We start from the raw sequence: 27,614 nt of genomic DNA on the forward strand, positions 1-27,614 counted from the left end.
CTTCTCTGAAATTTCCATACTCTGGGGCGGCGCCTGTGGCTCAGTGAGTAGGGCGCCGGCCCCATATGCCAAGGGTGGCAGGTTCAAACCCAGCCCCGGCCAAACTGCAACCAAAAAAATAGCCGGGCGTTGTGGCGGGCGCCTGTAGTCCCAGCTGCTCGGGAGGCTGAGGCAGGAGAATCGCGTAAGCCCAAGAGTTAAGAGGTTGCTGTGAGCTGTGTGATGCCATGGCACTCTACCGAGGGCGGTACAGTGAGACTCTGTCTCTACAAAAAAAAAAAAAAAAAAATTTCCATACTCTGGGGCCTGCTTCCAAGCTGCAGTGCAGCCTGCTCTCCCCTACGTGGTCCACTTGCTCACGCCATGTGGCACAACATTGGTAGTGTTAAGGTCAGAGCAGTTATTCCCCAATATAGTGTTTCTGTGGTCATGATGTTTATAATTATGATAAACTATCTCAATTATATTCAACAGTCTATGAAATAGCATTACTTAATCATGCTAAAAATTAAATGTAACACTTTCATAACACCAATGTCATTTCTGCTTTAAATCGAAGGTCTGTCATTAAAATCATGAGCTTTAGGGCAACAAAAGGTATTGTGTAGACACAGACTATAAAACATTAATGAATAATCTACGCGTCCACAAGAATTCTCGAGAGAGAGGAAGAAGAATGTGAAGAAACTCTGCTTTACAAAAACTTGCCAGCCAATACACATAGAAGAAATAACAAAATATCATAATTTTGTAGCCCTCTCTTGAGCTCAATGACCATGTGACAAATGGTCAGGCAAAGATTTCACATGGCTGCTAAAAGACGTGAAGAGTTCTTGAGAAACAGGATATCCACGAGGTGTGAAATTATTACTTCACAGATTATTTACTGACTACAAAAGGAAAATGGTACTTTTACAATGGAGAGTCTCCAATGGCCATCTCCTGTTGGACAGTGATCAAATTTGGCAACACCAATAGTGACTCTGAGGAGATGGGGTAAGATGCTGCCACCTTTGTGGAGTTCTTGCCAAAAGTATTTATCCTGATCTACTATGAGGAAGTAAGACACCATGTTTGTTAATAACTGGCAAATCTATATAAAAGTTGTCAGGGTGTTCTTTGTGTTGTTCTTTTAGATTTTTGCTAAGTTTGAAATTTTTTAAATAAAAACTTGGTGAAAATATCACTTGGTTTATGTCCTACAAGATTGCCATAGAATACAGAAAACAAATGAAAAAGGTGGCAGAAGTCTTGAGTTAAAATCAATTCGTCTCTCTAAAAGTAAGTGCAGCCAAAGTTAAAGCATATTTCTATCTGCTCCTCCCCACACTGACCCAAAGCCTCCAGGTGACCCCTATTTTGTCACAGTGATAAGCAACAGAGCTCTTGTTCCTGTCCTCTATTAGGTCAAGACACTGAAAAGTAGCAGGAAGATAAGTACAGCTGACAAAACATAGTTACCATCTCTGGAAATAAATTCAAGATCTGAGGGCAAATTCTAAACCTTCAAAACTTTCACTTTTCATCTTTTTTTTTTTTTTTTGAGACAGTCTTCTGTCTGTCTCCCTGGATAGAGCACTGTTGGCATCATTATAACTCACAGCCAACCTCAAACTCTTGCTTGGCCTTGAGCATTCCCCTTGCCTCAGCCTCCTCAGTAGCTGAGACTACACGTGTGCACCACTACCCCTGGCCAGTTTTTCTATTTGTAGTAGAAATGGCATCTCACTCTTGCTCAGGCTGGTCTTGAATCCCTGAGCTCAAGTAATCTGCCTGCCTTGGCTTCCCAGAGTGCTAGGATTACAGGCATGACCCATCATGCCCAGCCAATTTTTCATCTTAAAAGAAAAAAGTTTTAAAATCCCCAAATCCCTTACACTTTTTAATCTGGAGGGAAAATACCCCACAGAAATTCTATGTGAAAAACAAATAGTATGTTCTCCTTCTTGAATAATATTTATGGATCTATAATAAAACAAATTAAGTGTAGGCTCTTAAGCATTTATTATACATGAACTTGAATTTCAATTTTGAAATCATGAGCCAAGTAAGTCCAATGAAGTATCATGGCATTTTTGTTTTATTGAAATAGCAAGTCAGAATTTGGTTAATATATACTTAATTTCATGTGCATGAAAAAACATATTTATCCAATAGCAGATTCTAGTGAAAGGTTATATATTGCATAATCATTCCAGCTTTCACATTTTTCTCATTCTTGAATGCATGCCCAGGAGTTTGAGGCTATAGTGCACTATGATTGCTCCTGCCTGAACTCCAGCCTGGGGACAGAGCAAGACCCCATCTCTAAAAAATAAATAAACCAAACAAAGGGATAACAAAATGAGCCAGAGCACTGGGCTATGTTTACCTGTCCTCCTGAAAAAAGAATACTGCCCACAGCATAGGGCAAAATTCATGGAAAGTGATAAGTCTATTATTTATATTTTGCACAGAAAAGTGAAAAAGTGTGCTTAGCGATAGAGCCATCCCATGAGTGCCAAGCAGACCTCAATTATATGCTAAGACCCCAACATTTCTAGATAGTAAAACCCACCAACTCCTTCTCACAGATACATATTAAAGGGCTTATTATGGAATTATCTAAGGTCGCACCCCCATTAGATATGCTTCTCTTTTATCATTTCACTGTTAATAAATTCAAATCAAGTACTGTGGTATTAGGAATTGACGCTTGGAATTTTCAGCCCCACTTATCTACCCCATCTTCCAGGAAGAGGAGAGGGACTGGAGATTGAGATATTGGAGATTGAGATACCTACATGAGGCTTCCATAAAAATCCCTGATCTCTGCTTATTCCTGGCAAATGGAAAAACCAAACCAAACCAAACCCCTGAACTATTTCAGAACTTCTGGGTTGGTGAAGATATGGAGTTGTCTGGAGGGTGGTGCAGCGAAAGAGGGCACAGAAACTCTGTGCCCCTTCTCTGTATCTTGATCTAAGCATTTCTTCCATCTGCTATTCATCTGTACCCTACAGATACCCTTTATAACAAATGAATAAATGTAAAGTTTTTTCCTGAGTTCTGTGAGCTGTTCTAACAAATTACAAACTCCAAGGAGGAATCATTACCGTAACTCCAATTTATGCCCACTGGTTCAGAAGCACAAGTGGGACTTACACTTGGTTCTAGAAGTGCAGGCAGTTTTGTGGGACTGAGTGCTTAACCTGTGGGGTCTGCCTCTAACCTGGCAGTGTCAGAATTGAATTAACTTATAGGACATACCAGATCTGGGTGTGTATCAGTCACCTGGGGGAGATTTGTGAAATAGATTCCAAGACCCCACTGCAGATCTACTGAATCAGAATCTCTAGGGTAAGGCCAGGGATTTTTATTTTTAAATTCCTTAGGTGGTTCTAATAGGCAGACGTTTCTTTAAAATGGTACCTTTTTGTTACTGTCAAGATTTTGGGATACTGAATGAGTAATCAGAGGATTATTTCATGAGTAACAGGAGTGGTTAAAAGGGATTCGGATAGTTTTGAGGCTGTGCAGTGCAGGTTATGGATAATTGCATTGAATAGTTCAGCCTCATAGAAATACAAATATACCTCTCTGATAATGAAAATGTTCATTTCTAGTAGATATGGTTTATCTATCCCTCTATGAACACTGTTGGTTTCCTTTTATCTTGACCCCATAAAGACTCTTCCTTCCATATGAATTCTGACAATTAGGTTTGTGAACTTGCCACTGTACACTTACACTGGCAGCACTGTACAAACAACTCAGTAAGGTTTTATAACCTTCATGTATCAGTGTCTCACAGCTGTGTTCATGTCAATGCATGGTGGTGTCTTCCTGAGTGACATTCATTATTGCTGTTGTGAGCTGTCATGAAAATGTCAGAGTTTGAATTAAAGCAACAAGTAAATATTCATACATTTCTTGTTAAATTGGGCAAAAATGGAAATTAAATCAGGGACATGTTAGTCCAAGTTTATGGGGATAATGCCATGAAGAAATTGGCAGTGTACAAATGGATGGAACATTTTTCTGAGGGGAGAGAAGGTGTCACTGATGAAGAGTGATCAAGGCAGCCAGTAATGAGCAGATCTGATGAAAACATTGCAAAAATTCATTAAATTGTGCATAAAGATTGTCAGCTGTGAGAAACATAGCAGACCAAGTAAATATGGATAGAAAAGCAGGAAAATCTGTTTCATTTTTTTTTTTTTTTTTTTTTTTTGAGATAGAGTCTTCCTTTCTTGCTTTGGTTAGAGTTCTGTGGCATCCTCAAACTCTTGGGCTCAAGGGATTCTCTTGCCTCAGCCTCCCAAGTAGCTGGGACTATAGGCACCCAATGCCTGGCTAGTTTTACAGATGGGGTCTTGCTCTTGCTCTGGAAGGTCTCAAACTTGTGATCTCAATCAATCCACCTGCCTCAGGCTCCCAAAGTGCTGGGATTACAGGCATGAACCACTGCCCCCACCCAAAGGAAAATCTTAACTGAAATTCTTGGCCAACAACTCGTGGCTCTTGCATCGTAACAATCCAACAGCTCCCACAACACTGTCTATGAGGGAGTTTTTAGTCAGTAAGTAACTATATTGGAACACCCTCCCTACTCACCTGATCTGGCCCCAAGTGACTTTATTCAAAGATAAAGGAAATATTGATGACATTCAAGACATCAAGGGTAATACAACAACGGCTCTGATGGCCATTCCAGAAAAAGCGTTCCGAAATTGCTTTGAAGTACGGACTAGGCACTGACATCAGTGCACAGCTTCTCAAGGGGAGTACTTCAAAGGTGATCATAGAGATATTCAGCCATGAGATACGAAGCACCTCCCTTGGAGTTTCGATGATAGTGTTTGGTTTTGTTCGTTTTGCTTTGTTTGTCTGGAGACACATCCCCCAGCCCATCAGCTTGCATGTTTCTTCAGCCTCTTCAGCAGCATATTTACTAACTGGCTTTTATGACAGACAATTTGGAGATGGCTAAGTTCATTCATGCTACATTTTGCCCTGGACCCCTTCATTCTAATCCCCTGACACACTTAACTACATCTCCAATAGAGTTTCTGTGCAACTGAGAAATCATCTGTTAATCCTTCAACTGTATTAAACAGTGCTGTCTGTGCCTGCTTCAGCTCTGATGAAATGTGCAAAACCATGGAATGCTGAGCTGGAAGGGACTTTATAGATATCTCGTCTAACCTCAAAAAGATGATAATTATAGGCAGTTTAGTTGAGTACGGGTTGTGCTAAGGTGTTTTTGGTGGCCACTTCATACTCTATGTGATATGGTTCTTGCTTTTGGGTTTGTAATCTGTCCTGTGCGAACCCTGGCTGTGAAGATCCTCACAGGTGCATTTGTGGGTAATGCTGTTGCTTGACGGTAGCTGAATGACCACAGGCAAGCTAAATCTCTCAGACTTGGCCTTCCTCATCAGTAAAACAAGGAAAATGAAGATCTACTTTACAGAGTTATTAAGAGAATGAAGTAAGTTAATAGAGAAAGCACTCTGTGGTACTCTGTAGCATAAGGTGCTTTGTCTTTTGGTTTGGGAAGAGCATTGGACAGGAAGGAAAACAAAGTCAGTCAATCAATCAATCAATCTGAAAAGCACTCAGTTACTAGAAGGGTCTCCAACCCAGAGGACATTAGCTAAACCTAAAAGGAATGACCTTGGAAATAATTTAGCATATTGAATAATTAGCGCCATTTTCTAGTCAAGGAATCATTGATGTCCTTACAGGAAAAAGCCCTAAGCAATACTGTCAAACAAAAGACTATATCTGCTTTCGAGAGATTACAAGGAAATTAACCATCTAGTTGCACTTCAAGGCATCTGTGTTATTACGTATGATAACCTAGAAAAAAAGGAGATATTGAAAGACCTATGAAAGTATTATCTAGCTGGGCATTGTGGTGCACACCTGTAATCTCAGCTACTCGGGAGGCTGACACAAAAAGATTGCTCAGGCCCAAGAGTTTGAAGTGATTGTGAGCTATGATGCCACGACACCCTACCCAGAGTGATAGAGTGAGACTGTATTTCCAAAAAAAGAAAGTACTATAAAAGTATATCTGTAGCTCCAACCTACAATCCTAGTATTCTTGGCGGCTGAGGTGGGAGGATCACTTACGATCAGGAGTTTGAGGTTGCAGTGAGCTAAGCTGACACCACTACATTCTAGCTGGCAGTGACAGAAGGAGACTGTCAAGAAAGAAAGAGAAAGGAAAGAAAAGAGAGAGAGAGAGGAAGAGAAAGAAAGGAAGGAAGGAAGAATGAATGAAAGAAAATAGGCTAGCATATTTTTCAATTTGTTTAAAAGGCTGGCTTAATGACTTTGGCATAGTATCAATAGTTACTCTCATAAGACATTAAAGGTATAACTTTAAATGATTTTAAAATAAACTATTGTAGTCATTTAATTCAAAAAATATATTTATTGAGGATATAATAAGTAATCAGAGATTGGCCCTGTCATCAGAGCAATGATTGTCAAGTAGCCAAGTAGCACAATCTAATAATTACAAGATGATGGAAAATGCTAGGATCAGAGCACACACAGAGAGCTGTGGGAACCCAGCAGGGACTCGGGGCAAGGCAGTGAATCAAGGCTGCGAGGCTGGCTACGAAGGGGAAGCAAGGTTTTGCTGAGATGTGAAAACCATGTGGGAGGAAGGGCAGAAGGACAGTGTGTAAAAAGACACAGAGGCATGACAGGCTCACACCTGTCATCCTAGCACTCTGGGAGGCTGAGACAGGTTGTTTGAACTCAGGAGGTCAAAACCAGGGTGAGGTGGCTCATGCCTGTAATCCTAGCACCCTGGGAGGCTGAGGCAGGTGGATTGCCTGAACTCATAGGTTCAAGACCAGCCTGACCCAGAGTGAGACGTTGTCTCTAAAAAAAAAACAGCTGGGCATGTGGTGGGCACCTGTAGTCCCAGCTACTTGGAAGGCTTAGGCAAGAGAATCGTTTGAGCCCAAGAGTTTGAGGTTGTCAGTTTGAGCTATGACACCACAGCACTCTACTGAGGGTGACAAAGTGAGATTCTGTCTCAAAATAAATAAATAAATAAATGAAAGGGAGCCTGAGCAAAAGCAAGATCCCATCTCTACTAAAAATAGAAAAAACTAGCCATGTGTCATTGAGCGTGCCTGTTGTCCAATCTACTCAGAAGGCTGAGGCAGGAGGATCACTTGAGCCCAGGAGGTTGAGGGTGCTGAGACGCCACCATGGCACTCTAGCCTGGAGCAACAGAGTGAGACTCTGTGTCAAAAAAAAGAAAAAAAAAATGGGAAGGGGTGGAATCATGTCTAGTGTGCTCATTTGATTGTTTGCTTATGTGTGACAGCCACTGAAAGGTCTAACTTGAGTGCGGCGCCTGTGGCTCAAAGGAGTAGGGTGCTGGCCCCATATGCCAGAGGTGGTGGGTTCAAACCCAGCCCTGGCCAGAAACTGATGGGTCTAACTTGAACAGTACAAGGTCTGGGATTTAGAAATGCCTTTCTCCAAGCAGTGCGGAGGATGAACAAAAGCTGGGTAGATAAGAGTAGAGGTAGAAGTCCCAGCAGGGCTTGTGGAATGAGGATATCCTTCCACTGACACAGACAGCAAACATCGCTCCTATAACATTGGTTGCTTTATGCCATGATTAGCTGTTCACTCGGTTTTTAAATTTCTTTAGAACAATTTTATTTATAATCTTATTTTTTCCCAGTTATCCCCATTTTACATTTAAAATGTTAACATGCTTGTCACTAATGAAACATATTAAGAAAAGTGAAAAATAACCTATTTTTTAAAGTACCTCCCTTTTAAGGGTTTTCTATTAAAAGCTTTGACTATCGATGACACCTTAATGGCTCTATAAAACAAAGCGTTACCCAAATATGGGTAAAATTACATTATAAATATTTAAAACTATATAATTATTTTCCTATCAGTGAGTGATTCATCATAATTTTCATTATACTTTCATAATCCCTGAGAGAGGGGCCAGAAACCCATTTTGCAGATGGATAAACTGAGGTAAAGAATTCTTCTTGGTTTCATGGGAGAGACTGGAGTATACTCCTATCAGAGAGAGTACTGCCATTTACCGTATCAAGTTTCTTAATCCCTTGCTACACCATTAAGTTTCAGTTTCTTTTCTAAGGCCCAAAGTGAGAAGTATGGAAGCTTTGTTGTGCTGTGTGTTGGAAATACATCACCTGAGATGAACCAAGTGCTCAAAGTGCACGGTGCTGTAAGATCGAAAGCTGGGGGCCACTTCTCTGCCTGCTCAGTTTAGAAGAAAGCGTATGTAACGTTGGTTGTTATTGAAGCACTGGTTGCGGATTTAGTTTATGGCCTTCGGAAGTCACAGTACATGATATGCATATTAATGGTTTTGATGTGAAAAACCCCATCATCTGTCTGAAGCCTCCTGGCTGGACTCTTCCTGTGTGAGGAGTACGTAGCTTCCCTCATCCCATCCGGTGCACCTGATGGCACTACAAAAACAAATAGGACATTCCAGACTCAGACTAAGACAAGGCATAAATCAGTAACCCATATGCCATCTTTTCCCTGGTTACCAAGCGTTAATGAATTATACAAATTATGAATAGAAGGAGTATTTTGAATGCAACTGAATCATAATGCATAGCATTTTGAAAATAATAAAAAAATTGGGCTGGGCCTGGTGGCTCACACCTGTAATCCTAGCATTCTGGGAGGCTGAGGCGGAGGCTTGCTTGAGCTCAGGAGTTTGAGACCAGCCTGAACAAGAGCAAGACCCTGTCTCTATAAAAAACAGAAAAATTAGCCGGGTGTTATGGCAGTTGCCTGTAGTCCCAGCAACTTGAGAGACTGAGGCAAGAGGATTACGTTAGCCCAAGAGTTTGAGGTTGCTATGAGATCTGATGACACCATGTCCCTCTACCCAGGGTGACAGAGTGAGACTGTGCCTCACAAAAAAGAAAAAAAAAAGAAAGAAAGAAAAAATCCAAAAATGTACGCGTGTTTTTTCTCCTCTGTTCCTCTAAGATATCTCATCTGTCCATGTTCATAATTTATATATGTGAAGAATAAAATTACCCATTACTCTCCTCCCTATGTATGCAATTCTTCTTAGTTAAGTCAGTCTTTATGACATGGCTATGCCACCATTTATCTAAACATTCTCTTATTGTTTGACATTTTAGTCATTTTAAATTTTATTCTATGATAAACTCTTATATATATCAAAAAAAGGTTTTGTTTTTTTCTTGAGACAGAGTCTCATTCTGTCCCCCAGGGTACCATGGCCTCAGCCTAGCTCACAGCAACCTTGAACTACTGGGTTCAATCTTCCTGCCTCAGACTCCTGAAAAACTGGGACTACAGGTGCATTTTAGTAGAGACTAGAGATGGGGTCTCGTTCTTGCTCAGGCTGGTCTCAAACTCCTGAGCTTAAGCAATCTTCTCACTTTGGCCTCCCAGAATGCTAGGATTACAGGCGTGAGCCACTGCACTCTGCCTTATATATCAATTTTTGATAGCATTACTAGTTATGTCCTTAGGATAGGTTTCAAAAAAGAATTGCTGGATCAATCATTATTAACATTTTACTTTTTTTGAGACAAGGGTTACCCAGGCTGTGGCATCATAGCTCACAGCAACCTCAAACTCCTGGGCTTAAGCATTCTTCCTGTCTCAGCCTCCCAAACAGCTGGGACCACAGGACACACCACCACACTCTGCTGATTTTTCTGTTTTTTGTAAAGATGGGGGTCTCACTGTTTTTCAGGCTTGTCTTGAACTCCTGGTCTCAAGCAGTCTCCCCACTTCAGCCTCCTAAAGTAATAAGATTACATGGATGATCCACTGCACCCCACTAGAACTGATTTTTAAAGATTGGATAATGTTCATGAACTGCTTTGTGGCAGAGCTGAAGAACGCGACTGCCAGTAACGTGAGTGTCTGTCTCATCATACGCCCACTAGCGCACCAGGGATCTGTAATTTTGTCAATTGAATATGTAAATAGTCTCTCTTTAAAATACCTGGTTAAAATAACTTTTCATCAAAAGTAGAGGAACTGAAAATACCACTGTATTCTGACACAGATCTAGATATCAGAATTCAATTGAGACAAATATGTACTGGGCTCCTATAAATGAAACCCGGCTAGTCCTTTAAGGAGCTTCCCATCCTGGCAGAACACTGATGGTCTGCACTTGAAGGACTTTTCTCCCTCCCTTAGAGCTTCACTCCCAGTGCTCAGGAGAACGCAGAGAAGGCCTGGCTCCTAGTGACCTCCTTTGCCTTAACTCCCATCACCAGGATGAATGGACAAAACCACGTGGAGACAGGTTAACGAGCTTTTAGCTGGGCACTTTGGCCCCACAGAATGTGTCAGATGTATCTGCTTAGGTATTTTTGCCATTGGTCATTTAGTTGGCTCATAGTTTTGTGAAATGGAAGGCAAAGGAGGAAATATTTATTTTATATTTATTCCTATGATCTATCACATGTCTTATTCATAAACAGAATTTTATACTTCGTTTTATCTGAATATTTATATCTAAAAATGGAGTCATTAAACAAGGCAACTCTTTCGGAAGAGAACTCTTCACAGTGTATTCTGTCTGCTTTGTCATTTATCCAAGAATCCACATGAAAGTAAATCTTGTTACATCAATCTTTCACCATCAGGGGATATGATCCTCTGGGAAATCATAGTTTGAATATACGCAGCTCTAATCCTAGATGCTAATTAGATTTAAAGAGAGGCACGGAAAATCTCAGCCTCTCTGACCCAGCCCCCTCCTTTTTTTTTTTTTGGCAGTTTTTGGCCGAGGCTGGGTTTGAACCCGCCACCTCCGGCATATGGAGCCAGCGCCCTACTCCTTGAGCCACAGGCACTACCCAGAGCCCCCTCCTTTTCTTTTGCTTGGCTCTGGTCAACCTTGTCACTGTGTCTTCCGAAGGCTCCAAAATTATTGACAGTTGTTTTCATGTCTAAAAGTTCTTGAGAAAAGCACATTCTGAGGCAAAATTTCAACAGATCTTCACAATTTTAGTGTAGAGTTCAAAAACTCACTCAATCCAGATGCCCCTTGATGAAATGATCGAAAATAATTACATACCATAAACTGATGGCTGGAATGAGTAATAGACCAGCAGACAGCAGGAAAATGAAGCCAGGGAACCAAGCCACGGTGGTGGAATAAATTCCATTAAAAATAGAAACCGCAGCAACTCCACCAAGTGTTTCTAAGAAAGCAATGCAAGCAAACAGGGTACCTGTTTGGGGTAGGGGTGTGGAGAGAGAAGAAGAAAAGTCTGAATTATAAAATAACAAGCAAATCATTACTTGTGGACAACAGCACACCTGGGAACACCACTGGGTGAATGCAAAGTCATTCCCTCAAAGTTCCTGAGACGGTAGGAACCCATTTTGCAGATGAAGAAACTAAGGCAAAGAGTTCTTGAACTTGATGTAAGAGATGCTGAAAACTCCTTAACAGCCGAGTTCTAAGGTCCACAGGGCAAAGCTAAAAAGGCAATGGTGGCAGACTGGTCTGCAAACTATAGATTCTGCAGTTTCCTCCCTGCCATAGACTGGGCACCTGGCAGCTCAGGAAGCCTCCCACCCCCCCAGGCTAATCTGTGTCACACAGCTTGGGCAGGTTGGCCCCTAACAAACAAAGCTTCACTTCTAGGGCCTTTTGAAAGGTAAATAAATCCTTTTAAAGATAAATAAAGCTGCTTCTCAGTTCTGGCTTGAGCGGCAACTGCAGGCAAGAGAGGTGAGAATCTTACCATATGTCCTGCAATTTGAATTTCAACCCTCTCACCAAAGTGACCAAAAAATCAAGTCCCTTCCTAGTTTGCTGCACGTTTGAGTGGTTAACTACCCTGTGCTCTAGTGAAGGTTTATACCACCACAGTTTGGTGTTGAGTGATTCTCTTTTTTCTTTTTTCCTTGCCCAATTGAAACCTCCCTTACAAATTGATGAAGGGGTGCTAGGAGAGAACTAAAGTAAGGGCCCCAAAACTCTGTGAAGGAGCAGATACAGCTAAAATAATAATAATCAAACTCTATGAAGGAATAGGCTTAGTTAAAATAATGGTAATAATCAGCCAACGCACTCAAAGTAAATTTGCTTACCCTTTTCCCCTAGAAAACATCACCTGGGGTACTTTTTGAGATATCTTCCAGGCCTTTCATTCCTGTGGATTGACTGACGGGCCCAGGCCAAGGAATGACCTAGCTGGTCTTGGACCCCCACCCAAACTCTTGCATTCCATTGGATTGGCTGACCCATGGAGACAGCAGCAGCCCACACCAAGGACTGCTGATTCCTCCCTGAAACCAGCCTATGACCAGACCCCAATTGCCTAACCCTCTGCCCACTGTTTTAGAACACCTCGTCCCCCTAATTCTCGGGGAGACAGATTTGAGAGATTTCTCCCATCTCCCCACTTAGTGCTTTGTGTAATAAACTCTTTCTTTGTTATAAACTCTGCTGTCTCTGGCCCTGCTTTCTCTTGGGCAACAGGCAAATGACCCTGGCTGGGTAGCAACATTCTCTGTCCCTTCCTAAGTGATTCTTTAAAGCATATATTTCTATCTTATCTGATTGCAACTGCTTCTGCCCTAGGGTGTCTTACAAGATTAGAAGAGTGGGTATAGAGAATAGTATGGAGGGTCCTCAAAAAAGTAAAAATAGAACTTCCATCTGATCCAGCAATCCCACTACTGGGTATATATCCAACCAAAAGAAAGGAAATCAATACATTGGAGAGATTTCTGCACGCCCATGTTTACTGCACAGCTATTCACAACAGCCAAGATGCAGATTGACCCAACTTCCTATCAACGGATGAATGGGTAAAGAAAATGCAGCATATATACACATTTGGAGTCACACAAATGAATGAATCCTGTCATTTGCAACAGCATAGATGGAACTGGAGGCCATTATCTTAAGAGAAATAAACTGAGCACAGAAAGAAAGATATTGTGCATTTTCGCTCATATGCAAGAGCTTAAAAAAAAGTGGATCTCATGAAAATAGAGACTGGCTTGGTGGTTACTAGAAGCTAGGGTAGGGGTAGGGAGAGAGAGGAAGAGGTAAAAAAGAATATAAATGTATTTATTACCACCGATCTGTAAGCTTAGAAATGGTAAAGATGGTAAATGTATATTTACCTCGATAAAAAATTTTCATAAAAAAGAAGAAAATTAAGAAGAACATTGGGTGCCTGTGGCTCAGTGAGTAGGGCGCCGGCCCCTTATACTAAGGGTGGCAGGTTCCAACCCGGCCCCGGCCAAACTGCAACAAAAAAAATAGCTGGGCATTGTGGCAGGCGCCTGTAGTCCCAGCTACTCGGGAGGCAAGAGAATTGCCTAAGCCCAAGAGCTGGAGGTTGCTGTGAGCTGTGATGCCCAGCACTCTACTGAGGGTGGCAAAGTGACTCTGTCTGTAAAAAAAAAAAAGATTAAGAAGAACTGAGATTCTGCTGCGGTGACATTTGCTATACACCCAGTTTGGTAAAGGGAAGGCCACTCAGCCTTGTTCAAGAAGCGTATTAATCAAACTCTTATGACGTTTGATTCATAGACTAGTAAACACGGGAGTGCAGTGACTGTGTGGTCAGCTCAACTCACTACCAGAGGAAAATGGACACTGGTCTACCAAATTTTAGCTATGTCTGGAAGCCAAGACCATATTTTCTGAATAAAGGCAGAGAAGACAGGCCTGGCCATGGTTTTAAAATTTTTTTTCCAGGTAATATCTTTAATATAGGATGAGCTCATACAAAATTATCACTCCCCAGTAGACAGAAAAAAGGACATTGACAATCCACAAAAGAGAAAATACACCTGTTTAACGTGAAAAGATGCTTAATTGTGCTAGAAATCAAAGCAATGCAAACTAAAGTACAATCCACTTTTTTGTGATCAAATCATGAAATATGCAGCCAAGTACTAATACCCAATACTGCAAGTTGGCAAACTTATCCTTGCTGGTGGCAGTATGAGTGGATACAAATATTTTTGGAAACCATTTTGTCAATATGTAATGAAAGCCTTAAAAGTTTTCATATTCTTCAATTCAATAACCCCACCTCTGGCAGTCTGTCCTAAGGAAAACACCTGGCACTGGGGATCCTTATACACAGAGATACTCATCAATTTCTAGGAGTGGAAACTTAGTAACAGTATTAGTGATCACATGTTGACCATCTTGAGGTAATTTTCCTCCTCTTTGTCAAATTTTGCATCACTAGATACAAGATTTGGTGACCATTTTCAGTCAGACTGACATGACTCTCCTGGGCTACGTACTTCCCATGTACGCAGGTGCTGCTGTCTACAGACTTTATCACCAAGCCCCTGAACTTTGTCACCAAGTCCCCTCCTTTGCCACATTTACTTTTCCATGATAAAACAGCATGCATTTCCCTACACAAAGCCTGTAAATAATTGTGTTTGTTTGGACTGACAGAAAGGAAAAGCCGCGCTAGTGGATTACCTTTCGTAATTAGATTGTGGCTCACATGTCTAGATTCTAATTTTCCCCACGGTCTTGATCCTTTAGACTGTGCATTGATTTTTATCTACTTAAACTTTTCCATTCTATTGTACATATTCTCATACATTGCTTCAAAATCCTGGCTGAATGGTAGGACGTACATTCGTAAAACAGCAATCTATCTCTGCAAACTAATGTGCGGTCACTTATGTGTGTTCTTTTGAATAAAATGAAAGCTCTGCCGATGGCAAGTGTACATCTGCCTTGCTCACTGCTATGTCCCCAGGGCCCAACTGTCCGGGTACAAGGTAGACATTCAATAAATATTTGTCAAATGAATGAATAAAAGCTTAAGTCAGGAGCCCACTTACTGATTATCAAGTAACCTATAGACGTACTGCCTCCATGATTTACAATAATACATTTAATCAGTTTAATTGGAAGGAAATTCTCCAACTTGTTTAACTACATTATTATTTTCTTTTCTTTCTGATCTCTCTTTTTTTTTTTTTTTTCAGTTTTTGGCCAGGGCTGGGTTTGAACCCACCACCTCCAGCATATGGGGCCAGTGCCCTACTCCTTTGAGCCACAAGCGCCGCCCCTCTTTCTGATCTCTTGCTACAGCCAGAAATAGTGCTGTACTGAACAGACTGCACAGTGCTTACTTAGCTCTCTTCTGGAAGGGCTTCAATCCACTCTTGATGGGAAATAGGTCTGACAGTGCACCATCTGCTCTGATAGAACCCTACATTATGGCATAGATTTAGCTTATTTTTTGAGCAGTTCAACTTGTTTAATAGTTGTCAGATATAAACAAGATTCAATAATAAGTGCAATTGAGTTATTTGAAAAACACTAAACTGTGTTTTTGAAACCCATACACCTCAAGTCTGTCTTACTATATTCTAATTTATGATCATAAGGAGTATACAGGTGCTATCGAGGCAAAACAGATACCCCAAGGTAGCCAGAGCTATGAGTTTCATAGCTGTATGGAGCACAGAGATTTCAAAATAATCACCAAAGTTCCATTTCCTCCTCTTTCTTGTTTAATATAATAGAGATACAGAGGCATTGAAGACCTCTGTAGTATTTCTCCTGTCCTCTGACTACTGTAAAGTACACAATATTTTCAAAAAATGGCCATTTTAAAATAATTATGAAGGAAAAGAATATATTCATTTTATTTAAACTTGTTTTGTTAATTGTGTTGCTGCCCAGGCCAGAGTGCAGTGGTGTGATCATAGCTCCCTGCAGCTTCCAACTTCCGGGTTCACGTCATCCTCCTGCCTAGCTACCAAAGTAGCTAGGACTACAGGCAGGTGCCACCACACCTAAGTTTTATTTATTTATTATTATTATTTTTTAGAGATTGCATCTTACTATGTTGCCCAGGCTGGTTTCAAACTTTTACCCTCAAGGGATTCTCCTACCCACAGGTTCCTGAGCCACCTCACTCAGTGGGAATACATTTAGTTATAGAAATTTTGGCACCAGCAAAAGATTTCTTAATTTGCAGTTAAGAGCAGAGTAATTAAACTATCCTAGAATTAATAGAATCACAAGTCACAAAGTTACTACAATCCAGAATGAGAAATGCCAAAATGTAAACTTAACATTTTAAAATGTTACTATATTTAACAGTATCAGATGACCTTTTAAAAGACTTTCTAAACTAAACCAGATATAAACAGAAATAAACTACACATCCTAACAACTTTATTTTAGCTCTATGTCAAATCAGGTATTTTTTCCTCTAATAGCTTTATTGAGATTCACATACCATGAACTCACTTTTTAGAAGTATATAATTCAGTGTTTCCTAGTGTGTTCATGGAGTTGTGCAACCATCTCCATAATCTGATTATACAGCATTTTCATCACCCAGAAAAGAAACTCTATACCGATTAGCAGTCACTCCCTTCTCTCCAACCCAGACAAGCCCTAATCTAATTTCCGTCTGTCTGGACTGCCTATTCTGTGCATTCTGTACAAGTGGAATCATAGTTATAGTATAATATATGGCCTTTTTTGACTCATCTTTCATTTAACATAATGATTTCATGATTCATTCATATTATAGCATTTATCAGAACGTCATTTCTTTTTACTGATGAATAAAATGCTGTCAATAAAAAGAAACAATTGCTAAGGCTGGGCGCAGGGGCTTATGCCTATAATCCCAGCACTCTGGGAGGCCAAGGCAGGTGGAATGCCTGAGCTCACAGGTTTGAGACCAGCCTGGCCAAGAGTGAGACCTCGTGTGTAAAAGTAGCTGGGCATTGTGGCGGGCACCTGTAGTCCCAGCTACTCAGGAGGCTGAGGCAAGAGAATCGCTTGAGCCCAAAAGTTTGAGGCTGCTGTGAGCTGTGACACCATGGCACTCCACCAAGGGTGACAAAGTAAAACCCTGTCTCAAAAGAAAAGAAAAAGACAAAAAAAGAAATGACTGTCCACTGGACAGATACACTCTGTTTCGTTTGCCAGTTCACAGACATTTGCATTATTTCCCCTTTTTGGCTATCATGAATGATGCATGAACATCTGTGTACAAGATTTTGTGTGGGCGTATGTTTTCATTTCCCTTGGGTATCTATGTGGGGGTGGAGTGGCTGAGTCTTAAGGTAACTCTGACTTTCAGAGGAACTGCCAATCTGCTGGCTGCACCATTTTACATCCTCACCAGCACTGTGTGAAGTTCAATTTCTGTACGTCTTTCCAGCACTTGTTATGATCTGTTTTACTTGGGCCACCCAGTTGGTTCTCTGTGGTTTAGATTTCCATTTCTTCGATAGTTAATGATATTAAGTATTTTTTCATGTAATTATTGGCCATTTGTATATTTCTTCTTTGGAGAAATGTCTATTCAACTCTTGGGCTCAAGCGCTCCTCTTGCCTCAGCCTCCAGAGTAACTGGGACTAGAGGTGCCTGCCAAAACACTTGGCTAGTTTTTCTATTTTTAGTAGAGATGGGTCTCACTCTTGCTCAAGGTGGTCTTGAACTTCTGAGCTCAAGCAATCCTCTCACCTTGGCCTCCTAGGATTACAGCTGAGCCACTCACCCTTTGCCCATTTTTTAAATCGAGTCGTCTTTCTGTTGTTGAGTTTTAAGAGTTCTTATATATGCTTGATACAAGTTCCCTATCAGATATAATGGTTTACAAATACTTCCTCCCATTCCAGGGTTGTCTTTTCACTTTCTCAATTGTGTCCTTTGAAGCACAAAAGTTTTTCAAAGAACGAACTTTGAAAGAAGTTTTTGGATGAAGTCTAGTCTAATGTATTATGTTTTCTTTTGTTGTGCTTTTGGAGTCGTATCTGGGAGACTACTGCATAATCTAAGGAAGCAGATAGAGCTGTACATAGTTCAATTATACATTTTTATGTTTCTACGTGATTTTCAGGGTAATCACCACCACATAATCTAGAAGTAGCTGTGTGAATATACACATATAGCCTATTAGTGAAAAAGAATCAAGAAATATATTTTTTAATTTATTGAATTATGCAGTCTTCCCCAGTGCTGACTAATAAACTGGCATGAATACAACAGCATAATTATGAATTATTCACAAATAATCAAATAAGACCATCTGTACCAGGCTAAGATATGAAACTAAGGAAGGTGTCAAAGTTTAACAATATTTGTGATACAAAAGGGAAAGAGGACACCCCATATGTCTAATGCCTAACTAGAAATTTAATTCTGTTTTTATTCTGTACTTTTTTTTCCCCTCCCACTCCTTCAACTGTGTGATCCTCTGTGCTTGGGAGGCTGACCCCATAGACTACATGGCTGGGACTTCCCTGCTGGCCCAACTTCCTGTTGACCTTGGACAAAAGGATGAAAGAAGAGAAAAGGTTATGGTGCTTTTTCTCTGCTCCCTCCTTATTTGGGGAATCTCTCTGGCTACGTCCACTCTGCCCCATCCTCCTATTTTCTTTTTTTGTCTGACTCTGTATGACCATCACCCCCATCCTCTATAGTGCCCTTCAGAGAGTCTCTTGATTGAACTAGGTGAGTGGGATCCTCTTTCAGAACTCCGATCCTGGCCCAAGCTCTAGCATTTGTGGGATCCAGAGAAAGACAGAATTAGAGGTGTATACCATGTTATATCCTAAGTATTTAAAAGTTATAAATCTGGATAACAGTTAAGTCAGATAGGATCTGTCTTCTTACTATGAAAAGTGTACCTCTGTAATGATCTGAAAGGCTAGACTCAACCCTAGAATTCTGAGTCTTTTTCAGAGTTCCACACGAGGAACATGATAGGGCCAGCTGCCCTCTGTCCCCGTCCTTCATCCCACCCCATCTTGTTGTATCACTTGCTCTACCCTGCTCAGAAAGGACTGTTTACTCACGAGTGTAGACTCTCCCCCTTGCCCCCCTCTTTGGCCTAGAGTTGAGCAGACTGGGCCCCACCCACTCACAGGAGAAAGGGGCTGAGGAAGAGGAGCCCAGGGGTCACATCCACTTGGCCCTGAGGTCTCCTCCCCTCCGGGGCTCATGTGCCAGAGACAGGCCGGAGCCAGCCCTCTAGAACACGAGGTCCCTGCAGGCACTCCCCGCAGGCCATGGAACATCACGTAACCCCAAATATTGATCATACATTTATCTGAGCTGGTACAAACTGTACAATCATGATATTCTTTAAATGAATTAAACTCACCTTGTTCAGTAGAATGAACCACTCTTGACAACATGGACCGCAGAACAGACATTGGCACAATAGCGAAAAGGAACGGCCCCCTGGCTGTGAGAGAAATGACTGGAAGTCACTGGGTGCGTGAAGTGAATGGGAGACACGTCCTTCCTGTCTAAATATTTCCTTTCCTACGAGCATCCTAACTCACTACATCCACAGATTGCGTCAATTAACTGCAGAATTTTGTTTAATGAAATCAGTTGTGGACAAGTCAATTTAAGGTCACTTTACTCTAGAACTCTTATTCCAGTGCTAAAAACAAGAGTTCGTTTAAATTGTGGGTCCAGATCTCTATAATCTGCCAATTGAGCTTGATCTGCTTATTTTTCTAATTACATCATCAGCTCTTATTCAGCAGATCGTGACTGTTACTAGTTTTTGTGCTTTTCAGGCTTAGCACTCCCTGATAACGTCCCTCTCTATGTGGAGTCATTTGTTTATAAACTGGCTCTTCATTATGCTGCTTGTTCATTTTTGTTGCTGAATAACTTTCATGAACAAAAATTGCCTCTGGTCTCAAATTACAACCCATAATAGTTAGCAGTGTTTCTAGTTATAAAATAGTAATGTATGTATTACATTTGCAGAACACTAAAGTTTTCTAAGTGTATTCACACATACTAACTTACTTCGCCTTGGCAGCCCTTCAGGAGACAGTGAGAAAAACTGGTATTTACTGAATAGTTGTCCATGAGCTAAGTGCATTACAGTTACCTAATATTCATTATAGCTCTCTGAATGAGATATTACCATGCCCATCTTACAAATAAGAAAATGAGGGTTCAGAGTAGATAACTAATTTGCCCAAGATCACCTAGCGCTATAGATGGATATTAAGCCCAATTCTGTTTGGTCACTCTGCTTCCCTGGAAGGCAGCAAGAGGTTAATACCTCCACTGGAGAAAAGACTAAACCAGACCTTTCTCAAGGTCCCACTTTATAGTTACATAGCCTTCTCCAATGGGGTATCTCACACACACCCTACAAAAACAGTTAGGAAGGTAGTTAAGAAAGCCGTCCAGTTTGCCAAAAAAGCAACTCATCAAAAGCCAATTCACAAAAATGACCAATTTGCTGAAAGATCAATTGGCAAAATATGTCTTAAAGAATTTGCTTCTTGGCTGGGTGTGGTGGCTCACACCTGCAATCCTAGCACTCTGGGAGGCAAAGGCAGAAGGATCCCTTGACCTCAAGAGTTTGAGACCAGCCTGAGCAGGAGGGAGACCCTGTCTCTACTAAAAATAGAAAAGTTAGCTAGGTACTGAGGTGGGCGCCTATAGTCCCAGCTACTCAGGAGGCTGCAGCAGGAGGGTCACGTGAACCTAGGAGTCTGAGGTTGCTGTGAGGTAGGCTGATGCCATGGCACTCTAGCCTGGGGAACAGAGTGAGACTCTGTGGAAGAAAGAAAGGAATGGGGGAGGCAGGGAGGGAAGTAGGGAGGGAAAGGAAAGGCAGGAAGGGAGAAAGGAAAAAAAGGAAAAAAGGAAGGAAAGGAAGGAAGGAAGGGAGGGAATGAAAGAATGAATGAATTTGCTTCTTTAATACAGTCAATGAATAGGAACTTTTTAATAAACCTTTAGTGTACTTTGTGTACTTTATATAATTATCCTCAATATTGTTATGAAAAGTAGCCTTCTTAGTTGCATTTTAAGAAATATTTTCTTTAGTGAAAGCTGTACTGAAGAAAAGAAGTTCCTTGAAACAGTGTTTTGGCAAATGTGCAAATTTGGAAAATTGTGGTTATCGGTGCCTTAAGTTTTTAAGGCCTATTTGGCTTTCAGCTTATCTGGCAAATTAGCTTCCCCCCCAAACTTGACTTTCAGCTCATTGACTTCTGGCAAACTAGCTTATTACTTTTAATTAAACTAGGATGGGTTAAATAGCTTTATATTTAAGTTTTTCTCCCAACAGACTCATTTTATTTCATATAAACATCAAATACACAGTTAGTTCTAAGGATACAATTGTGACTCACCTAAAAACATCATCAGTGTTGTCCTGGCAAATGCCGTCATGGCCATTCCTGCCATGGTGGTAAAAATTCCAATGAAGGCCATGTGAATATCTTCCATACAATAAGAAAAAACCCATATTCCTAGGAAACTAGTCAAAAAAGAGGCACTCCCCAAAGCTGATCCATAACCTATAAAAACTTCATTCCAGCAGAGCGGTGAATCTAATTCATAAAGGATAAAAATCGGGGCACTGCCAACGATCACAAAATAATAAGTGATCACTGTAAAAAGTAACAAACAGAGAAAAGTCCGTCGCTTACCAGAAGCATTTTTAAAAAGCATGTAAGTTCGGTAAAATAGGTTTTTAAAGCCTTCACCACATGACATAGTAACATTCTGAGATGAAGACTCTCTCATTGGCTCACTCAGAAAAAACAAAATGTAGATCAAGTTAACAGTAAGAACCACAGCACTGATTAAAAATGACCACACAAAACCTAGCTCTCTAATAAAGTAGCCAGATGACAGTCCCGTTAGTCCAGTAACAACTCCAAGTATAAAATCAATTATAGCTATTCGAATTGTTTTTTGTTTGTGTTCCTTGCACTGATCAACTATATAGGCCAGGCAAGCTCCAAAAAATGTGGTGTAATTGCCGCAAAATGCACCAATAAAGGCAGAGGCGATCAAAAGCTGGAATGGAAATGCAAAGTAGGAAAGCAAACAGAGCCAAATGGTGGTTGCAAGACCACCAACAGACGACAAGATCATAGGGAGTTTTCGTCCACTGTGATCACTATTTGACAAAAGTATGAATGTAGACACTAGACCAGGAATTAACCCACTTATGTCCATCTGCAGGCTAAAAAGAGATGCTTTTCTCTGAACTTCCTGCAAAGAAATAAAACGAGAATGTGTTTATAGATGTTTATATGATGTGCATAAAAATATCACGGTGCATACTTTTTTAACATTGCCAATAGATCCTGGGTGGGGAATCTCCGGTATATGGGTAGGATTGGTAAAGTTTACATTTTCTTCAATTCACAAAACAAGTACAGGTTGAGTATCCCTTATCGAAAATTGTCGGGAACAAAGGGTGTTTTGGATTTTGTATTTTTTCAGATTTTGTAATATTTGCATATATACAGGATCTCCATAAAATTCGTGTGCAATTTAAAATAGTTGTCTATTTGTATGCACAGATTCCAGATCTTTACTATTTCAGTTGTCTATTTTTATTTATTAGAAGTCTATTTTAAATTGCACATGAACTTTATGGATACCCTATATAATGAGAACTCTTGGGGATGGGACCCAAGCCTAAACAAAATTTACTTAGGTTTCATATATGGCCTAACAATTAAGTTTGCAAACTTTCCACTGTGCGCTTACATTGGCAGCACTGTTCAGCTACTCAGTAGGGATTCTTAACCTTGGTATGTCAGCGTCCTACAGCTGTGTTCGTGTTGACATGTGGCCATGTCTTGCTGAATGGCATTCATTATTATTGTTGCATGCTTTTGTGTGCTATCAGGAGAATGTCGGAGCTAGAATTAGAGCAACAAACAAACATTAAAGTTCTTTGCTAAACTTAGCAAGAGTGGAAGTGAACTCGGGGACATGTTAGTCCAAGTTTATGAGGATAACGATAATGCCATGACGTAAACCACAGTGTACAACGGATTAAACATTTTTCTGAGGGGAGAGGAAGCGTCACTGATGAAGAGAGGTCAGAGCAGCCAATAACAAGCAGAATTGACAAAAACATTGCAAAAATTCTTCCATTTGAGTGTCGAAATCGTCAGCTAACTGTGAGAAGCATAGCAGACCAAGTAAACATGGATAAACAATCAGGAAAATTTTAACTGAAAATCTTGGCATGAGCGAGGTGTGTGCAAAAACAGTCCCAAAGGAGCTCACCAATAAACAAAAGCAAAGGAGAGTCAAAGTTTGCCAAGACTTTTCAGAGAGACAAGACCATGTTATCACTGGTGATGAAACATGGGTGTACCAATATGACCCCAAAACAAGTGGCAAAGTGCACAATGGAAGCCAGCCAGTTCTCCACAACCAAATATGTTCCATCAGTCCAAATCAAGAGTCATAATGATGTTGCTAACCTTTCTGGATATCAGAGGGAGTGTTCGTTATGAATCTGTACCAATTGGACAAACATTTAACCAAGTTTACTATTTGGAAGTGCTGAAAATGCTGTGTGAAAAAGTTAGATGAAAAGAACCTTAACCTTTTCACCAACTCATGGCTCTTGCATCATGACAATGCACCTGCTCACACTGTCTGTGAGGGAGTTTTTAGCCAGTAGACAAATAACTGTATTGGAACATCCTCCCCTACTCATCTGACCTGGCCCCCGAAGATAAAAGAAATATTGAAAAGAAGACGTTTTGATGCCATTCAGGATATTGAGGGTAATACAACCACAGCTTTGATAGCCATTTCAGAAAAAGAGTTCTAAAATTGCTTTGAAGGGCAGACTTGGCACTGGCATCAGTGCACAGCTTCCCAAGGGAAGTAAGGAGAAGGTGATATTCGGCAATGAGGTATGCAGCACTTTCTCCAGGATGAGTTTGTTCATGAACTCAACCGTCAGACCTCCTATACTTGTACACCTCATATAGACAGCCTTGGTAATTTTACAAACTTTTAAAATAATTTTGTCCATGAACAAAGTTTGTGTCAGGTACTTATGTATGGCCTTTTCCACTTGAGGCATCATATACCTGCCCAAAAAGTTTTGGATCTTGGAGCATTTTGGATTTTGGATCAAGGAGGCTCAACCTGTATCAAAAGGTAACATAATTAATTATCCACATTCAATCAGGATCTTGAAGTACCACAGTGGAGACTTAAACTCAGGAAAAGAAAAATGTGGGAAAAAAAAAAAGAAGAAGAAGAAGAAGAAAAAGAAAAATGTGTATTGGTATGTGTGTCTGTCTTCTACCCCAAGGCCTCATGTACTGGCCACACTATGACTTTTCTTTTTAATACAGTTTTCAGTGAAAGATCCTGACTACTTCTCCAAAGCACGAGCACATCCAACCCCCCACCTCCCATTACCTCCTTCCCAAGATATGTCTTCCTAACTGCACTAAAGGAGAAGGAATACCATGTAACCTGTAAATACCATGCTTAATAGGCCTTTATTTAGGAAGAGCTCAGTTGCCCTTTTTTACCTGTCTCCACAAACAGATTAGTGAGAAACGTATTTCTTTATTTACTAAATAAAATAAAATAAATAAATAAGATCTAAAGGAGAGCTTTGCATTATCTAAGGAGGGCAGCTTGCCACAACTGAAGATTAAGATAAACGCAACTCCTGAGGACCAAATCAATGATGACAGACAACTGTATACACACAGATTAGAAAATGTGAAAACCATTACACCAGTTATTTGTTGGAAAGGATTTTGGGTGATTTAAAAGCATTTTCTGCTTGCCACTTCTATTTTTCAAATTTAATATATAGAGTATGTGCCATTTTTATAACAGGAAATACTAAAATCATTTAAAAAAAAGATTTAAATCTTTTTCAGTCATTGAATGAATCACTGAAGGTGTTGTTGGTGCCTCCTAGGGAGCAAAAAGCCCCTCCAGTGTGGGTGATCTGGTGGGGTTGGGGGTGGTTTTTAATTCCCAGAGGTCTAAGAGCACCAATTTTAAGGGAAGTGATCTAAAGTACTATGTTCTCTTGAATGTTATTAAGGGAAGTGATCTAAAGTAGTATGTTCTCTTGAATATTAACTAAAAAATAAAAAATGAAAAAAAAATAGTCGATCAATTTGAAAATCTGGCAAAATTTTTCAAAAAGATAGCACTCTGGGCCAGGCCAGAGGAAGGCCAATACCTACCACCCAAGGCAGCTAGAGCAAGGCCTATCTCCTCTCAACTCCACCAGGGCACCCGCAGAAGGCTTTTTAGACATCCAAGTCCTCTCCTCCCAGGCCCCTCCCATTGCAACAAGGTATAGGGGTGGGGAGATGGTCCCAAGGGCCCGGTGAAGGAAAGCACAGAAATAGATACAGAATCTATGAGCCTATGAAACCTTCTCACTGCAGGGAATGACATAATGGGAGATATTCTTGAAAGGAGACAAAAACCACCAGGTGAGACCCTCAGCCCTTCTCTTTTTATGATCTCACTCTAGGCCAGAACCTTGATATCTTCATGGCTGACCACAAATAATGAATGCCAAGCAATTTTCTCCCATGGGAATGAGGAAATGAACAAGGCCAGGGAATGTGCCAAACAGCTGGGCCTCACCCCAGCCAGTTCCACCTGACATCTGGGGGACACCTCAGGAAGTGCCAGAGTCTCCCTTCTGGAACCTTCTTGGCCATTTCCTCACACTCCTCTCCCAGTCCAGCAGGAGGTGACTCAATTCCCCTAAATGCTTTTCATCTTTGACTGGGAAGGCAGCACCACACTTTGCCATCACAAAATATCCCCAAAGGGAAGAATTCAAAGTTTACAGGTGTGGTTCGTTTCTGAGGCATCGTAGGAAAAAACATTTCCAAATCTGGAGGCTGTCTCTTTGCATTTACACATAGTAGAATTTTGTCAAAAACTGCCTCGTTTAAACAACAACAATAACAAATTGGAGAAGGAGGCTGAAGAGGGAAGAAGAAAAGCCTCCAAAATATGTGGCTAAACATTTTCCGTGTCCTGAGAGAAAAATGTGTCCACGCAGCTGCTTCCTCAAAATACGGGAGCCAAGGGTGATACGGTTAACACTACCAAATGGCAAATGCTCCCCTACCCACACCCTGTGACAGACACTGGCCCACAGTCTTCAGTGACAGGCCACTTTCCAAAGCCCCTGCGAGCTATGACATGCAGATATAGTCGAAGGGGCTGGGAAGAAGAGAGCAGGAGAGAGCTAGAAAAGCATGTTTCACCCACCCCGGCTCACTCAGCAGCCCATCCCTGCCAGCCTTGCTCCAATTTTAAGACTTTATTTTTAATATTATGAAGGAGAAAAAGAAGATGAAACCCAACACGGTGGCTCACATCTGTAGTCTCAGCTACACAGGAGGCTGAGGCCAAGAGTTCAGACCAGCCTGAGCAAAATCAAAACCCCATCTCTACAAAAAAACAGGTGTGGAGGCCTGTGCCCACAGTCCCAACTACTTCTGAGGCAGGAAAATCACTTGAGCCCAGGAGTTTGAGGTTGCAGTGAGCTATGATGATGCCACTGCACTCTAGCCCAAGGGACAGAGTGAGACTGTTTCAAAAAAATAATATGAAAAAGAGAAAAGCTAGTGTCGTAGAAGGAAGACAGTTTTTAAGAAGAGGCAAATGGAAAGGTATCAGGAAACTTCAAATGGAATGAGAACTTCACTAAAGGCCATTCGGTTTAAGATTTAGGACTTTGACCGTCATCCTTGAGAGACTAATGTGTAATGAGTGCAGCGTCCTCTTCTGTTTAAAAACCCTGGTACACACTCCCTTTTTATTACATTTTAGGGGTATTTTAATCTCTTACCTCCTGGAATGCAAATATTGGGCTGCTTTTGTTTTTTTCACACTCAGAGATATTGCTATCAAATGAAAAACTGTAGTTGCTTGTTTCTTCCCATATTCTCCTATAAACATACTGTGTTGCCAGTGGACTGATCAAAGCCATAGCGAACGCACTAAGGAAAATGGCAGGTTCTACAAATAAAATCTTCATATTGCCTGGGCAGATAGCTGAATTCTATAAAAAAGAAACAGGAGAGAGACAGACAGAGAATCAGTTGCATTCTTCTCTGAAAGGCCTGATTTTCCAAGATGGGGAAGTTAGAACACTTTTGGGGAGTAAACAATAAGCAGTAAAGCGGTAAGCACTTCCTAGGAGAAGGGTTTTTACTTTGGAGGAGGGGACTCGGTAACAACCGAGGCTGTCATCCTTTTGTTTTTTAAGACTAGGACCTTTGAGGACTTCAGCAGCCTTTCAGAAGATTCTTTGAAATAACCTTAATAAGCTGTCGCCCATCTCGGTTAGCCAATGATGGATTTATGGTTCCCACACTATATCCTGCCAGCTGGTTTTTATAAGTGAAACAATGAGGTCCCTCTTGGGACTCCGCAGTTACACAACTGTTATTGTTATTTTGCTGCGTGTTAGTGACGGACAGGGAGGGGCCTTTTAAAAAGCAGCTTCCAATCGGAAGGAGCTTTTATTCTTCACACTCACCCCACGATCACTCTTCCTGCCAGGCTGCGCGCAGGTCCCCCCCTTTCTCTCGGGCGCGGCGCCCCAAGGGCTCAGGGGCAGCCTGCAGGGAGGGGGCGGCCGAAGACTCAGCGATGAATTCCCCCAAATACGCCTGTCAGGGAACTCTCTAGCTCTTATTTGAAAGCAAACCAAGGCAAGCGCACTTCCGCGCGCAAGGTGACTCCTGCGACGTTCGCCGCGCAGCCTTCGGCTCCTCTGCGGCCCTGAGGACTCGGCGCGCG

At 41.1% G+C, this 27,614-nt stretch overlaps 1 protein-coding gene across 1 annotated transcript; it reads right to left on the bottom strand.

The window, feature by feature from the left end:
- Positions 1–292: 292 nt before the first annotated feature.
- SLC46A3 (solute carrier family 46 member 3) lies at positions 293–27,614 on the bottom strand. The gene is made up of 6 exons (XM_053563376.1): positions 27,352–27,614; positions 26,659–26,871; positions 21,173–22,043; positions 19,162–19,245; positions 11,096–11,252; positions 293–8,477 (listed from the first exon to the last, which is right to left on the bottom strand). Exons 2-6 carry the CDS (start codon positions 26,845–26,847, stop codon positions 8,393–8,395), a joined length of 1,386 nt encoding a protein of 461 aa, XP_053419351.1. The 5' UTR covers positions 26,848–26,871; positions 27,352–27,614; the 3' UTR covers positions 293–8,392.

The sequence above is a fragment of the Nycticebus coucang genome, chromosome 15 (genome assembly GCF_027406575.1).
Source record: "Nycticebus coucang isolate mNycCou1 chromosome 15, mNycCou1.pri, whole genome shotgun sequence".
In the NCBI taxonomy this organism is placed as follows: domain Eukaryota; kingdom Metazoa; phylum Chordata; class Mammalia; order Primates; family Lorisidae; genus Nycticebus; species Nycticebus coucang.